At 33.2% G+C, this 17,264-nt stretch overlaps 2 protein-coding genes across 2 annotated transcripts; both read left to right on the top strand.

The window, feature by feature from the left end:
* The first annotated feature begins 2,110 nt into the window (after positions 1-2,110).
* Positions 2,111-4,041, top strand: LOC8270788 (NAC domain-containing protein 96). Its single transcript, XM_002515070.4, has 5 exons — positions 2,111-2,312; positions 2,411-2,587; positions 2,692-2,966; positions 3,137-3,646; positions 3,731-4,041. The coding sequence occupies exons 1-5, from the start codon at positions 2,291-2,293 to the stop codon at positions 3,878-3,880; spliced, it is 1,134 nt and encodes a 377-aa protein (XP_002515116.1). The 5' UTR covers positions 2,111-2,290; the 3' UTR covers positions 3,881-4,041.
* Positions 4,042-5,549: 1,508 nt separating this feature from the next.
* On the top strand, positions 5,550-12,759 carry LOC8270787 (retrovirus-related Pol polyprotein from transposon 17.6). The gene is given in 4 exon segments (XM_048371511.1): positions 5,550-6,325; positions 6,428-6,703; positions 6,990-10,304; positions 10,306-12,759. Coding segments are annotated over 2 exon segments (831 nt in total). The 5' UTR covers positions 5,550-6,325; positions 6,428-6,703; positions 6,990-9,878; the 3' UTR covers positions 10,711-12,759.
* The last annotated feature ends 4,505 nt before the right edge of the window (positions 12,760-17,264 follow it).

A 17,264-nucleotide genomic window follows, 5' to 3' on the forward strand; every position in this document is an offset into this window, starting at 1 on the left:
ACAAAGGCACAGAAACATATGAAAGATTGAAAAGAAGTGGAATTCATGATGACGATAATAAATGAAGAAACAATTGATTCTTTATTTAATCTCAACAAAATTTATATTTTTCCAATTTGAAAACACAAAGACTTTATATTAAAAGACAAAAGCTAAAAAAGAAAACTCAATCTAACAGAATTCATCTATAAAAGCCTTCTCTCTTTCAAGATCCCAATATCCCGAGTCACTTAATTAATAGTTTCAAACCAGAGAAAAAAGAAAAACCCAGAAAGAAGAAAGTGAAAAAGGAATAAGTGAGCTTGATATGGTGATTCATGGGTGTTGTTGGCTCCATCTTCATTCTCAAACTTCACGACAAAAGAAGCTTATAATAGTGAAGTAGATGATCAGTGACTTGAAATAAATGAAGTTGTGGAGGTTTAGGAGATTGAAGAGTAGGAGAACTGAGGTGGTAAAGCGACAGAATGTTAGTAGCTACCATGGCTAAAAGGAGTTTAAACCCATGGTGAGACCCACTTGTTGATGCATCTGAAAAAAGAAACAAAGAAAAATCTGAAGGCAGCTAAAGAAAATGACTATTACAACTAATATGAAGATTAATATTTGCTAATTATAACTAACAATTTTGGATTTTACTACGATAAGTTTGTGTTGCACAGAGAGAAAGGAGAGATGATGGAAAGAAGGGAAAAGAGAAGTATTTTATGGGTCCACTATTAAAAGAAGTAAAAAAAATTAAATTAAAACAACATATTTTGATAATCGGCTTTAGTTTTTCTGTCAATTTGAGTGGCAGGTTTTGAGAATTTCGGTAGTTTATTTGCACTGAGAAGGCAAATACGCTCCTAAACGATGAATGTTAGGAGTAAAAATGCTATTTTATTTGGACTCTTTTTTTTTTATTTTTCTTGTTGCTAGCTTTCAGTAATGTATTCCTGCATTTGTTAAGTTTTTCCTCTTTTATATTGACAAAATCAATCCTTTCAACAAAAATTCATTGTTGATTATTAAAAAATAAATTTATTGAAAAATATGTTTAAAATCTAGTAAAAGGAAAGATCTAACTATAAATTAAATCTTGAATTTTACTTTTTTAATAACTTTATTTAATTATTTTAAAATTTTAAAAATAAATATTTTTTTAATTTATTTTTAAACATATCGTAAATCAGCTATACTTTCTAAAAAAATAATAATTATGAATTAGTAAAATATATTTTTTTTAAATTGATAATATGACTATTAAAAATTGTATATTTATGTATTTTTATATATATTTATATTTTAATACAATAAATTTTTTATTAAATCACTAATTTTTATATTAGTAAGAATAATTAATTTACCACGCCAACGTCAATTTTTTTATAAAATTTTAAAATTGTTATAATTTTTTTTAAAATAAATTAAAAATATATGTATTTATTTTAAAATATTGAAATAGTTGAATAAAATTATTAAGAAGTGTAAAATTTAAAATTTAACAAGTAATTAAGTAAAAAAAATTAAAATAATATTTCAATTATTCTTTTAATATATCTCAACACATCCTCTTCAATTTAAATTTAAATTTAAATTTAATTTGCATAAATTGTATATTATACGTCAACTCACACTGCGTAATGTCAAATGAGTAGGAAATCAATGCATGCAGATTATCCATGTAGATGAATAATATGGGCCAAACTGAGCGTGATGATACATTTGATTTCATTTCTTAATCTTTAATTTAATTTCTCTGGGTAGGGATGCAGCCTGAGAATATTCTAGATTGTTGTAGAAGAACAGGCCTACTTAGGAAGCAAGTTGAGTCCTGATGCAGTAAGGCAATTACAGGTGTAAATTATACTTTCAAGGGGAAGTTGCTCTTAATTTTCTTGCCAATGTTCGTATAGCAAATGAAAATCTCATTCAGACACGGTTTTGGATGGTGGGACCCACCCTTTTGAAAAGAAAGTGACCCAATTCCAATCTATTTCTCGACTTGTTCGCCAAGCCCTGGCTATTTACGAACCTGCCCTACTTCTTGGCGAAGTAGCGTTTTTTTTATATCCACCGACTTTATCCTTCGAAATCTATAAATAATCTACTTCTTGTTATTGTCTACCAAATACAACCAAGCCAATATTTCCCCTCGAGCCAAATGTTCACCTAAGCCTTGCCTTGCTCTGCTCTATGTTTTCTTGTTTCTTCTGCTGCTTCTTCCCTAGCTCTGTTTCGATTTTTAATCAGAGGCTACTTCTCTTCAAATCAATCAAGACTTGTATTTCCCATTTTAGGAAGAGGAATGAATCATAACTTCCCATCTGGTGAGTGTAATTTCAATTCCCAAAGCTTTATATACTCTGAACTCCAGGTTTTAACTTACATTGCTATGCTATTTGCTTTTGTTGTGGTTTGCTTGCAGCTATGACAAGTCCAGCACCGCCAGACCAATCAATTCCGTTGGTTGGATATAGATTCCACCCGACCGATGATGAACTGGTTGATCATTTTTTGAAGCTTAAGATGCTTGGTCGTGATAATGTCAAGCCACCGATCCCTCAAATTAAAGTTTGTGATTTTGAGCCTTGGGATATTCCTGGTATTTGAATTGTTTAATAAGTTCTTCCAGCCTTTTCTTATATATATATATATATATATAAATACTTCTATAATACTGATTAGTGAATGATAATTTACTTGCAGCTCTTGTCAACACAAACTTTGAGGATCAAGTGTGGTATTTCTTTTGTGCCCGCGACTACAAGTATTTGCATAGTCGGCGGTCTAACCGAACAACTAAGGCTGGATACTGGAAACCTACCGGCAAGCCTCGCAAGGTGAAGGCCAAGCGTACCAAGGAAGAGATTGGTACAAAAAGAAGTTTGGTCTTTTATATTAAAGATCATCCTAAACCGAGAAGGACCAAATGGATCATGCACGAATATGAATGCATTCCTAATTCCACCTTGGCAACTCAGGTAATGCTTAAAATTATTGTTCTTGCCATATTTAAGAACTTGTTTATGTATCTCGTCTAATTTACACGACTTTCATATTTAAAAATTTTGCTGTGCGTCACTGTTAGTTATTAGAGTCTAATACAATTCTTTCTACCTGATTTAAGTAATTCTGTCAATCTTTTATGCAGGGGAATTTCCTTCTCTATAAATTAAAGTCGAGGCCGGATGCAAACATCAACCAAGGGGAACCAAGTCAGACGACTTTGGCTTCGGATCTTGAAAATCAAGCTCTAAATGAGATGGTTGTTAATTTCTCATCGGATGTGTATGAACAGGGCATTCCTTCGGCTGTGGATTTAGATTGTAATAATCTGAGTAAGACTATGTCAACCTATGAGAAAGGAGAGCGGAACCGCCTCGTAGAGGTAACCACTGATTCCGCTGGTGATGAAGTTGAATCACGTTATTGTTTGGGTTATGAACTAGAAGCTCAAAATCCGAATGAGGCGACTCCTGCGTCATCCTGTAAGACGATGGATTTTGATTTGCAAAATCCTGATCAGAAAACGGACATATCAGAAGCCTCTGAAGAAGGTGAATGGAGTCCTGCACTCACACCCTCGGGGAAAAGTGATATGTCCGCTTCGTCAATTGCTGCTGATTTAGAAAATAATGCAGCAAAGGGTACAATATTTGAGGTAAGAAAAAGCATCATCCATTTTTTTTCACTTGGTGCACAGCACCATGATAAGGGAACTCATTTTATATGAAAACTTGTGCAGGTAGATCCTCTAGAGACATTTTATAATGGATTGGAAGCATTCCTTGAGCTAGAAGAGGACTTTAACGCTGCACTTCTACCTCGTACGAGCACAAACGAAAGCCTCTCTTACACTAGATTTGATATGCCTCTGTTCTTACAGGGGTACTAGCTAAAATATGTCTGTAAGACAGATCTATGTCCATGTCCTTAACTTCTTATTAGAAACCCAAAAACATAAATGCAACTTGAAGCTGTAATCCTCCAACTTGTACCCTAAATCTTAATTTATAGATCTATATATTATTATCTTACGAGATGTTAATATTTTGATTTTGGTGTACTGAAAATGAGCAGGGATTCTTTTTTTTTTTTTTTTCTTTTTCTGGGATGTTCTTTACTTATCCAAGAGAGTTTACGTTTTGGTTTAGACGTATATGGCCTGGATTTTCAAGAAGGCCATATAATTTGCAACTTTAGTATTAAAGTGAAAGTTTATATCACATTATCAGTCTGATCTTTCTAATATTTTTGGACAGAGATTGTCATCTCAATTTCAATTTTGCATAGTCATTGCTTCAATTCCTCTTTCATTGCTCACCGGTGACTCATCAAAATTTAAAACTCTTCCTACATACAAACATATACAATTAAGAAAAAAAAAAAAAAAAACATGATAGAAAAAAAGAGGAGGGTGATTGTCATCGTAGCACGCTGCATCGACAATTGAGTAAGGTTCCATTATCAAATAGATAATAATTGTTTTGCGGGATCAATGTGAAATCCATATTGAATACTTTATACACTTATTCGTGGGATCTATATTTCTATAAAATGATATATAAAACGCCTGCTGCTTTCCTTTTCCTGTTTGTTGTCACAAACTGTACAACAAACATTATCGAAAAGAAAATACTTCTTTTTAGTTTCCGTTTCATTTAGTCAAATTTCGCATTCCTAAGGTTTTATAATTTTGGAATTTTCACTTCTTAATCTATGGTGAAAATCTGGTGAAAGAAAATAAATAAAAGTTTTAAAATAAACCAATCTCTCTCAAGAGAGAGTAAAGAAAATAAAGACATCTGAATAATCGAGTAGGTTAAATGAAACGTCGTCACCGAAGATTGTTGACTTGTAAACTCTTGGACACTAGCTGCACATGAAACCCCATGACCGAGGGGTACAAACCCTGCAAAACCACCTAAACAAACACCTATCGAACCGGACTAGATTTACAAACATTACAAATCTACATATTACAGAAGATAAATACTGTGGTGGTGGCTACGGAGGTCATCTGTACTAGCACTATCACCAGACTAGTTGTCATCTATGGCAAGGACTAAACTCATAGGGTCACCAGTCACATCAGCAAGAGCAGGTCATTGACAAGAGAAGCTGCCTGAGGAACCTTAACGCCGACATATGCCCTTTAACCTTTTAATATTAATTTATAATATTTCAATATTTATATTTATCATAGATATAAAAATAGAAAATTTAATAAAATATATAAAGAAGTCAAGTACGAGCTAGTCAAAGTTTAGTTTTTAAGTGAAACCCGATTTGATTGTTGACAACTGTAGTTCTACGTTTCAGAATTAAATTTTGGATTTAATAAAACTATTTGTAATTTCTTTTAAATTTAAATGAGGCATTTTTAATGCTATATCTTAAATTAAAAGGCAAGGTTTTATCTGTAGCATTTCCCCATGGAAAATTAGTCAATTGTTCTTAGAGCAGCAGATTAGTGATGATGCCGCTATTACTATTAGGAAGATGGTGAGGCAGTAGTTAATTTGTTTTGCTGCCTACACTTTTTTTAGCTTAGCCTGGGAATATTCCAGATTGTTGTAGAAGCAGTAGATGGCTTGGCGAGCAAGTTGATTGCATTCTGTATGCATCCCCCCTTTTCCTTCTTCTTCTTTTTAATATAAAAAGGAAGGCAAAAGCCTAAAAGACGATATATGCGCAAGTGTTTGATGGTGGGACCCACTTAAATTCCCCCCAACTTCTAAGGCAAGCAAGAGCAGCGTGTATGCTGGCGCATATAACTTCTCAGCCAAGTAGCCACGTCAGCTTCTGTCCCTATTATGACATACTTTTGCCAAATTCCCACGCTCGCACATTCTCTCGCTAAACCAAATGTTCCCTTAACTCTGCTCTGCTCTGCTTGTTATTTCCCGCGTTTCTGTTTCTTTAAATTTTTATATTTTTTCTATTCAGAGATAAAGACGTCATTCCCTCTCAAATTAACCCACTTCTTAATTCCCCCATTTTTGGGAGAGGAATGAAACATTACTTCTTATCTGGTTGGTATATTTTTAATATTTCCAAAGCATTTATACATTAATTGCTTTTCATCTTTCTCTGCTATCGTTTTTTCAATTTAACTTCGTTTTTTTTTTTTTTTCTCTTTGCTTGTGTCTTTTGCTTACAGCTATGACAATTCCAACACGGTCAGACCATTCAATTCCGCTAGTTGGATATAGATTCCATCCCACCGATTATGAAGCGGCTGATCATTTTTTGAAGCGAAAAATGATTGGCCGTGATAATGGCAAGCCACCAATCTCTCAAATTAAAGTTTGTGATTTTGAGCCTTGTGATATTCCTGGTATCCGAATTGTTTAATATGTGTACCAGTCCTTTTTTATATATACATATATATATAAATACTTCTATAATACTGATTAGTGAATGATTAATTTACTTGCAGCTCTTGTCAACGCAAAATTAGAGGATCAAGTGTGGTATTTCTTTTGTCCCCGCGACTACCAAGTATTTGCATAGTAGGCGGTCTAACCGGAGAACGAAGGCTAGATACTGGAAACCTACCGGCAAGCCTCGTAAGGTGAAGGCTAAGCGTACCGAGGAAGAGATTGGTACAAAAAGAAGTTTGGTCTTTTATATTAAAGATCATCCTAAACCGAGAAGGACCAAGTGGATCATGCACGAACATGAATGCAGTCCAAATTCCACCTTGGCAACTCAGGTAATACTAATCTTTCATTTGCAGTGGATAAACTTGTCTTTTTGCCGATATAAAGGACTTGTTTTACTAGGTCGCTTATGTTACTCTTTTCATGATTTGGATTTTATCAAATGATTATAGATTTGCAGAAGGCATTTCCGCATATTCTGAATCTGTTTGAAATGGATGTTAACATTAACATGGTCAGAAGAACTCAGCCATTATTTTATGAAAATTTATGGTTTTGTGAATTCTTTATCTCATTTTATTTCTGCAATTTATCATTTCTGTGCTCCAAACCGTGCAGGGGAATTTTCTCCTTTGTAAATTAAAGTCAAAGCTGGATGAGAATATCAACAAGGAGGAACCAAGTCCTGTGGCTTCGGCTTCTGTATTTGAAGATCAACTTAAGAAAGATTGAGACTTTTAGACCAAGCTTTCAGCAAAAGCAGTGGGCAGGGCACTAGTTCCGGAACTTAAACTATCGTTTGAGCATGTGAGTCAGGAAGTGTTGGTGGTAGAAGGAATTTCAAATGAAATAGCTGCTAATTCATCTTCGGATGAATATGAACCGAGCATCGGTTCAACTATTGGCTTTGAAAATCATAATTTGATTAAGATGACTGCTATGTCAACCTATGACAAAGGTGACCTGAATTGTGTCAAAAGCCCAGTTGTGAAAGGCCCTAGCCCTACGTTTCAGGTGCAAGTCACTAAGGAATAGCAGAGGATAAGCTAAAGGAAAGAGGTGTTGAGCTGTTGGTTGTTATTTGAATAGATTTGTTTGCTAGCTAAAGTTTGTTATTGTTGTAGCATTGTTGGTCACTCTTTTGTCAATATTCCTTTCTCTTGTGGAAATGATTAGTTGAATATGACAGCTGTTAAATCGTTATTTTAATTTGTCTTTTTGCCAATTATACTCTATTTATTCCTTGTTTTTGAGAGGTTGTGGATGCAGAATTTTATCAATGAATATCAAGCCATTTTTGACGGTTTCTCTCAAAAGCTTCTTTCTATTTTCTTATTCTTAAGCTTCTCTCATTTTCGATTTCTTATTCCGTTGCAATCCAACTCTGATGAGCCAGGATCTTGACAGTTTGGTATCAGAGCAAATAGATCTTGGTGAGACTATAGCCGCTATGGCGAAGAAGAAAGCTACGGTTAATGATGGGTCTGGACTCCAATCAATGGAGGAACAAATGAAGATACTGGATCAAAGGTCTGAAGAATTTTGCAAGGAGGTCTTTGTTCATTTGGAAATGCAAAATCAGCAGTTCCATGCACAAAAAGAAGCCCAGGAAATGGCACAAACTTCTCGGCAAGCATTACAACAACAGATGGCACAAATGATGGAGATGCTTCAAACTTTGTCTACTAGTACAGCTCCTAAAGTTCATCAATCAATTCCTATATCAGTGCCACCAGTTCCTGTAGCAGCTGAGGGCAGGCAACGCCACATCAATTTGGGCAGCGCAAATATTGAAACTCAGACAAAAACTCATCATGGTAGTACCAACAATGATAGTCGAGGTATACTTCCATCTCCCTCTACTATAAATAGAAATGTTACTAGACAAAAAATTGGTCAATCTGTCGTAAAATTTGGGCAGACAAACTAGAACTCCAGTTTTGGAAGTATGGGAGGCAGGATTCCAAAAGTGGAGTTATCTCACTTTGAAGGGAATAATCCTAGACTGTGGATCAGAAAATGTGAGAAATATTTTCAGTTGTACTCTATTCCAAATGAGATATAGCATTTTTGTATTTAGGGGATAGAGCTGATATATGGTACCAAGGATGGCAGGCTCAAACTAGAAGTAGTGATTGGGGTAAGTTTAGTGAAGAGCTATGTAGGAGATTTGGGGAATTAGCAGTTGAGGATGTTGTTGAAGAATTCAATAAATTAAAGCAAAAGAACTCTGTGTTAGAATACCAAGAAAAATTTGAGGAACTTAAATCCTTGATGCTTAAATATCACCCTTGGCTAGATGAACACTATTTTGTCTCTAGTTTCATCAGTGGATTAGGGAAAGAGCTGAGACCCTTGGTAAAGCTTTTCAAACCCAATACTTTAATACAAGCTTGTGAGCAAGCAAGACTTCAAGAGTAGTCCTTTCAAGCTCTCCTCAGAAACATAAGTTTTCTATCTCTACCAAAGCTCAAAGTTCATCCTCCACTTTTATTAAAAGCCAACTTAATTTCTCTAGTAGCACCAAAATATCACTTAAACTTGAAACACTTAACCCTTCCAATTCAAACACTAGTCAATCCGACACTTTCAGAACCAATTCATTGCCAAAAAGGAGTTACGGGCGGTGTTACAAATGTGGTGATGAGTACTTTGTGGGGCATGTATGTAATAAGCAATTAAATGTGCTCACGGGTGTAGAAGCAGAGGAAGAAGAAGTCAAAGAAGGGGATGAGAGAGTGATAGAGTCAGAAAATGTAGAGGATAGTATTGAGATATCCCTTCATGCCATTGAGGGCATTGAGGCAGCCAATTCCTTGAAAATTAGAGGGGAGGTAAATGGAAAGCAAATAATGGTTTGGTTGATAGTGGAAGCACCTATAGTTTTATGGATGCTAAAATGGTTAAAAACATAGATTGGCCTATTTCTAAGGCAAAAACACTTTGGGTTACGGTTGCTAATGGACAGCATATGATCAGCAAAAAAACATGTGAGAAGTTTAGGTGGAAGATGCATGGTCATGAATTTGATTATAGTTTCAGGGTTCTAAAGTTGAGAGGGCATGACATGGTTTTAGGTGTGGATTGGATGAGGCATTTTAGCCCTATGTCCTTTGATTTTATGAAAATGACATTGTCATTCAAGTATAGTGAGGAGAATGTGTTTCTTGCTGGTATTACTGAAAAGGGGGAATTAAGGTCTATGACTTGTAAAAGTTTACAGAAATTGATGAAGAAAGGGTGGCATAAGCTAACTGGACAATTATTTTCTGTATCATGTGTTACCAGCCCCGAAAATTATACACTCAAACCTACCTCTAAAAATCCACCGATTTCCGAACCAATCCAAGGCATTATTCTGATGGGTTTGCAGAATCCAATACACTACCACCAACAAGAAACTTTGATCATGCCATTCCATTAGGACCATATTCTCAACCAGTAAATATAAGGCCTTACAAGTATCCCTACTTTCAGAAAACTGAGATTGAATAGCAAGTGGCAGAAATGTTGAATAATGGCATCATCTAACCAAGTAACAGCCTCTTTGCATCTCTTGTACTCCTTGTTAAGAAGAAAGATGGGAGTTGGAGGTTCTATGTCGATTATAGGCAACTTAACACTCAAACGGTAAAGGACAAGTTTCCAATTCCTGTGATTGAAGATCTTCTAGATGAGTTGAATGGAGCCTCTTTCTTCACCAAACTAGATTTAAGATCCGGTTACCACCATATTAGAGTTACAGCAACTGATGTTCCTAAAACTGCCTTTCGCACACATCATGGTCATTATGAATTCTTGGTTATGCCATTTACGCTAACAAATGCTCTTGCCACTTTCCAAGCTCTAATGAAAAAAGTGTTTGGTGCTTATCTTAGAAGGTTCATATTGGTGTTCTTTGATGACATACTCATTTATAGCAGCAGCATAAAGGAACCACCTTCAACATTTGAACACTGCCTTACAGCTGCTTAGGAAGCACCAATTATTTGTCAAACTGACGAACTGCACTTTTGCACATCCTCAAGTGGAGTATTTGGGACATATCATTGATCAAAGAGGTGTCAGCACTGATCCTAGCAAGATTATAACGACGAGGGAATGGCCCACTCCAATTGAGATTAAATCCTTGAGAGGATTCCTGGTATTGACTGGTTATTACAGGAAGTTTATAAAAGGTTATAGAGTCATCAGTAGACCATTGACAGAGCTCCTCAAGAAAAATTCCTTTTATTGGAGCTCTACAGTTGAAGAGGCATTTCAGCAACTCAAACAAGCCATGTGGAAAAGGAATGGGAGCGGTACTAATGCAAAACCAAAAACCTTTAGCTTATATTAGTAAGGCTTTTGGCAGGAAGCAGATGGATGCATCAGTATATGAGAAAGAGCTAATGGTCATACTTTTTGCAGTAGGAAAATGGAGACATTATTTATGCAATGCTCTATTTATTATAAAGACTGACCAAGAGAGCATCAAGTTCCTTTTACAGTAGAAGCTTTATTCACATTTACAACAAAAAGGACTCTCTAAATTGCTAGGGCTGGATTTTAGCATCTTATATCGCAAGGGAGTCGAAAATAAGGCAGCAGATGCCCTTTCAAGGAAGGGTTGGCCTGAAGATGGAATAGGCAGCTGCTATTCTCTTATTTCTGCTGTACCACCACTATGGATGGAAGAGGTTATCAGCAGCTATAATGGTGACAAAACAATTTCAAGTATCCTAAAAGCTTTACTTGTTGATGGTAAGTCCAAGGAGCCATATGTTTGTATTAATGGCCTTCTTAGATATAAAGGCAGAATTATGATTAGTGCCAATAGGGATTTGAGATCCAGAATTCTGCAAGAATGTCATAATTCTCCTATGGGTGGCCATTCTGGTATTAAAAGTACTTATGACAGGGTTAAGGCTTTTTTCTTTTGGCAAGGAATGAAGTCTGATATATATACTTGGGTATTGCAGTGTGAGGTGTGTCAGAAATTTAAGACCGAGAATGTTGCATTCCCTGGCTTATTACATCCCTTGCCAATTCCTGACAGAGCTTGGGAATCCATCTCCATGGACTTCATTGAGCATCTCCCTCAGTCTGAAAGCAAGGATACTATTATGGTTGTTGCAGACAGATTCTCTAAGTATGCTCATTTCATACCTTTGTCTCACACTTTTACAGCTTCAAAGGTGGCACAATTATTTCTTAGCCATAATTACAAGCTTCATGGGTTGCCTAAAGATATAACTACAGACAGAGACAAGATCTTCACTAGTGTGTTTTAGCAAGAACTCTTTAAAATGGTGGGAGTTAAACTCAATTTGAGCACCTCCTATCACCCTCAGTCTGATGGCCAAACCGAAAGAGTTAACATGTGCTTGGAAAATTACCTGCAATGTATGACTTTCCAAAAGCCTAAGTCATGGTGCAAATGGCTCTACCTAGCTGAGTGGTGGTATAACACTACTTACCATACTAGCCTGAAAATGTCTCCATATCAAGCTTTATATGGGCATCCTCCTCAACAACTCACTATAGTGCCTGCTACCTCAACTTATATAGCTACTATGGATGAATTGCTGTAACAGAGAAGAGAAATGGACCAGATCATCAAAGATCAATTATTGATGGCTCAAAACAGGTACAAACAGTTTGTTGACCAAAAAAGAAGTGAAAGAGCATTTGCAGTAGGGGATTTAGTTCTTTTAAAATTGCAACCTTATCGACAGAATTATGTAGTTATCAGAAAATGCATAAAACTGTCAGCTAAGTTTTATGGTCCTTACAAAGTGCTGGCCAAAGTAGGTCCCATGGCCTATAAATTGGAATTGCCTCCAGGTTTCCAGATTCATCCTATCTTCCATGTTTCCTTGCTAAGACAATTCAAAGGAGACTCCACTAGTTGTTCATCACAATCCCCAACTTTACACAAAAGTGGAGAGTTAAAAGTATTTCCCTTGGCGATTCTTCAACACAAAGAAGTTATTAGAAAGAAGCTTCCAGTTCAACAAGTATTAGTTCAATGGGCTAATCTATCTGCAGATGATGCTACTTGGGAGGATCTGCGATTTCTGAAATGTCAATTTCCAGATTTTTTCTTGAGGACAAGGAAGTTCTTCAAGAAGGGGGTAATGTCAAAAGCCCAGTTGTGAAAGGCCCTACGTTTCAAGTGCAAGTCACTAAGGAATAGCAGATGATAAGCTAAAGGAAAGAGGTGTTGAGCTGTTGGTTGTTATTTGAATGGATATATTTGCTAGCTAGAGTTTGTTATTGCTGTAGCATTGTTGGTCACTCTTTTATCGATATTCCTTCTGTTGTGGAAATGATTAGCTGAATATGACAGCTGTTAAATCGTTATTTTAATTTGTCTTTTTGCCAATTATAGGCTATTTATTCCTTATTTTTGAGAGGTTGTGGATGCAAAATTTTATCAATGAATATCAAGTCATTTTTTATAGTTTCTCTCAAAAGCTTCTTTCTATTTTCTTATTCTTAAGCTTCTCTCATTTTCGATTTCTTATTCCGCTGCAATCCAACTCTGATGAGCCAGGATCTTGACAAATTGACAACTACTGATTCCCCTGGTGACGAAGGTGAATCACTTTCGACTGCTATGTCAACCTGCGAGACAATAGATTTTGATTTTCAAAATCCTGATACAAAAATGGATATATCAAAAACTTCTCAAGAAGGTGAATGGACTCCTGCAGCTGCATCCTCTTAGAAGACCGATATATCCACCTTTTCAATTGCTACTGATATAAAAAATAATGCAGCAGAAGCAAAAACATTTGAGGTAAAAAATCTGCATCCTTTCGGACATTGACAATTATGTAAATTTTCTTTTTCACTTGGTGCATCATGACATGGAAACTAAGGAATGATATGGTAAATTATGCAGGTAGATCCTCTAGAGGCTTTATATAATGGACTGGAAGCATTCCTTGAGCTAGAAGACAACCTTAATGTTGCACTTTTCCCTCCTCTGGCCACAGACGAAGGCCTCTCTTACACTAGTTTTGATGTACCTCTGATATTACAGGGGTAGCTAAAATATGTTTATAAGACTACCTCTATGTCCTCGAGCGCTAATTTTGGAAACTCAAAAATTCCACGAAAAACAATGAATCCATTAGTGCAACTTGAAGCTGTAATCCTCCAACTTATGCCCTAAATTCTGTAGTTATTAATTTAAAGATCTATATGTTAATCTAAAGAGATGTTACTATTTGGTGGCTGTGTCAAAGTTCAAACTACTACTAATTTAATATGTAATAAACACATTAGGAAATTTCTTTTATTATAATCATCAACTTTTTTGAACCTTTCATAGAGCAAAATTCAAATGAAACGAGTTGTTTATTGAAAAATTTAACAATCAAATAACGGTTTTAATTTAGGCCCGAATGCGACATGCCTCTAATCTCGAGTAGGCCCATCTAATTTGTAAATTATATCCTAAATCCGGTTCGCTATGCATTATGCATCCAGTGTCCAAACACGGCCGTTTTATTTAAACGAGAGAGTTGAATTTTAATATACGTGTACTTATTATTGTCGATTTAAAATAAAATCATAAATTTCTTTTTCAATAGTTTGGTTTAATTGTGTCTTCTCTATTCTTGATTTTCCATCATTTAAAGCTTCAGATTAGATTCTATAAGCTATTGTTCTTCATTCTTTTCTTTTTTATTTTCTCTGCTGCATAATATTGTTGTTTTTATTTTTTCTTTCTTTTTTATTTTTATACATAGATTAATATATTTGCATATTTTAAAAATTTATTTTCAACAAGCTGAAATTCTTCATTTTCTTTCCATTTTTCAAACTTTCAAATCAGATTCTACAAGCTTTAATCATTTTTTAAAATATGATAATGATTTTATTGCTGGAAAATAATATATTTACTATATAGAATATTGAAGCTCATTATATATGAACTACATGTTCATCATATTGTTCATAATTTTGAAAATAAATATATTTTTAAAATGGAATGAACCTTATATCATTAACAGATGAATATAAGAATTTTACGTAATGAGCATATCATATGTGCATAAAAATAAATGAGTATTCATGAGTTATAATGAACAAGTTCATTATCTATAAATAACATATTCATTAAAGTATCACTACATGTTCATTATATATGAACTATAGGTTCATTATGTTGTTCATAATTTTGAAAACAAATTTATTTTTAAAATGGAATAGGTTCATTTTGTAGTATAATAAACTTTATATCATTAACAAATGAATATAAAGATTTTGCATAATGAATATGTCATATATGCATACAAATAAATCAATATCCATAGGTTAATAATGAACGGATCCATTATCTACAAACAACAAGATCATTAAAGTATCACTTGAAGTTTATTAAATTTATAACACAGTTTTATAGTATAGACTTATTATTTGTAAGTTATAATCAATAGGTTTATCATCTAGTAGCAACAAGTTCATTAACATATCACTTGAAATTCATAAAATATATAACGGATTTTCATTATTTATAGCTTATAATCAAGAAGTTCATCACACATACATAAGATGTTTTAAATGAATTTTTTTATACAAAATAAATAATATATTCATCAATAATAAAATCTATATAAAACGTTGATTTTTCAGTTATAAACTTTAGTTTCATAAAATTTAAACTATAGATTTTTTAATATTTTTATTACTGTTTTTGCAATTTATGTGATTGTATTGCCATTTCAAATGAATATGAATATGTTTACAAAATAATGAGATTTGTAAAAATTTTAAACCTTGAAAGATTAAAAATTGAAAGCCAACAAAATTATAAAGTTTACACTTAAAAGTAGGAGATTGTGTGTAAAATAAAAGTATAAGAAAAATAAAAAAAAAAAGTTGATTTTTTAATATTGGAGAAGATAAATATGTATTTCAGTTGAAGTAGAATATTGTATATTGAGCTAACGATTTTTTATGTTTTATCAATTAAATTCAATGTTCTTCTAAAACTCGTAGACCACACGTGCAAGTAATTCCAGGTACATAAGGCTAGATATACCTAGGTCGAGGATATAAAAATTTCATCTAATTAGGAACTGAGTAATATCAAATTTGAGGTTTATTGAAAAGTAATTGTTATTTGTTTTCAATTTATTGATTGTTTCTAACATTTGTCAAAATGACCATGTGTCACAAATCTAAGGGTGAAATTGATAGTTTGTTTAATAGAATGAAATAAAAAGGCAAAAAAAATATTTTACATATAGGAATCTTTCATTTAAAGATTGATTAATTAAAAAATCTAACAAAAAGGTATCCATACAATAGGTTAAAATAAAAGAAACTTTAATAATTCAAGCTACAAATAAAATGATAATTATATTTAAAAAAAATTACAAATTTAGTATTTTAATTTTTTATCTTTTGCTAATTTGGCGTCTATAATTTTTTTTATTAAATCAAGTTCTCCCCAAATACATATCAATTAAGGGTGTATTTATATTGGTTTAGCTGATGATTAGGCATTACGGAGCCCACAAAAGCACTAACATGTGATTAAGTGATATTAATAAGACAAAAATGGCCTTATGATAATATAAAACTCTAGGCTTTTTTAAATACAAATCTAAATCTGCATTGCCTTTCTAATTTTAGGATTTGTTCTTGCTTTTCAAAATTGAAAGGGAAGGAAAGAAATGGTTCACTATCAAAAGCAAAAAGAAGGGGATAGAGAATTTGAATCGAAGACAAAGAAGAAATGAGAGAACCAAATTTGTATTAATCCATGAAGGAGATTTTCTGACTTGTTCTAGGCGATATTTAAGTTGGAATAAACAAATAACGAAATTTCTCTTTTCCTTTTACTTTGCCAGCACATTTTTCTTTGTCTCTGCTACTTCTTCTATAGTTGATTTCTTATAATGAATTGGTTTTGGCTCATTATCAGTCTTCAACCTTTCACCAGTGGCAATGATTCATTCTCCTTGAATATTAGGCTGAAACAATGAATTGCATTTTAACTCCCTGCCAACTACTTGGTTTAATTTTCTAAGCCTAATCTCTTATTTACAGTAACAAAGAAAATAGGAAATAAGTTAAGTGTACTTCTTAATTCTCAATTTACCTTTTTGTATTCAATAACATCATTTTTTTTTTTTTCTTTTTTCTTGATTTCTTATCATGTGCTACTCACGTGTCAATTCTTATAAGTATTTTTTGGACTCACGTTTGCAGCCAAATCAACACCAAAACAGAGACATATTCTTGATTGATCTGTATATATACGATTGGTTGGGAACTCGATTGAACAGAAAAATTATAGAAATATCAAAATGGTAAAAAATGAGAAGTTTAGACATTAAATTTTAAGAGAATAATAGTTTCGTTCCCATAAATTCAGTTCGACTTTTCAAATTGAGTACGGTTTCAAGTTCGTAATAAAAAAAATAGTTTTATTAATATTTTATAAGATTATACTCTATATATATACATTTACCTGACCTATTAAGTCTATAAATTTAAAAAATATATTAAGCTAATAAATGACTCTTTAACTAAAGCTAATTTAAAATTTTAAAAATAACTTAACTAATTATACTTTTAATATTTACTTATGAATACAACTAAAATATTAGCTAATAACATTGCGAAAATGAAAATATTAAAAATTTAATTAAAAATAATACAATATTATTACATTTAGTAAGATATTATCAATAAACTATTTATCTATTATCACATATATATTCAATTTATATTAACTAAATATTATTCAATCAAAATATTTTTAGTCCAGATGAAAATTCGTCTTTTTAATAAAAAAAAAACTATAATTAAAATAACAGTGACAATATTAAATGTATAAAAAAAGTTAAAACAGGAGAGAGTGGTGGGGCCATGGAATATCATTGTAAT

Source organism: Ricinus communis, chromosome 1, assembly GCF_019578655.1.
Source record: "Ricinus communis isolate WT05 ecotype wild-type chromosome 1, ASM1957865v1, whole genome shotgun sequence".
In the NCBI taxonomy this organism is placed as follows: Eukaryota; Viridiplantae; Streptophyta; class Magnoliopsida; order Malpighiales; family Euphorbiaceae; genus Ricinus; species Ricinus communis.

Excerpts from the sequence above, each read along its gene's own strand:
- LOC8270788 (XM_002515070.4), top strand. The coding sequence starts at position 2,291 with ATGAATCATAACTTCCCATCTG. Across the intron at positions 2,588-2,691 it reads TGAGCCTTGGGATATTCCTG|CTCTTGTCAACACAAACTTT; the intron begins GTATTTGAATTG and ends ATTTACTTGCAG. Across the intron at positions 3,647-3,730 it reads CAAAGGGTACAATATTTGAG|GTAGATCCTCTAGAGACATT; the intron begins GTAAGAAAAAGC and ends AAACTTGTGCAG.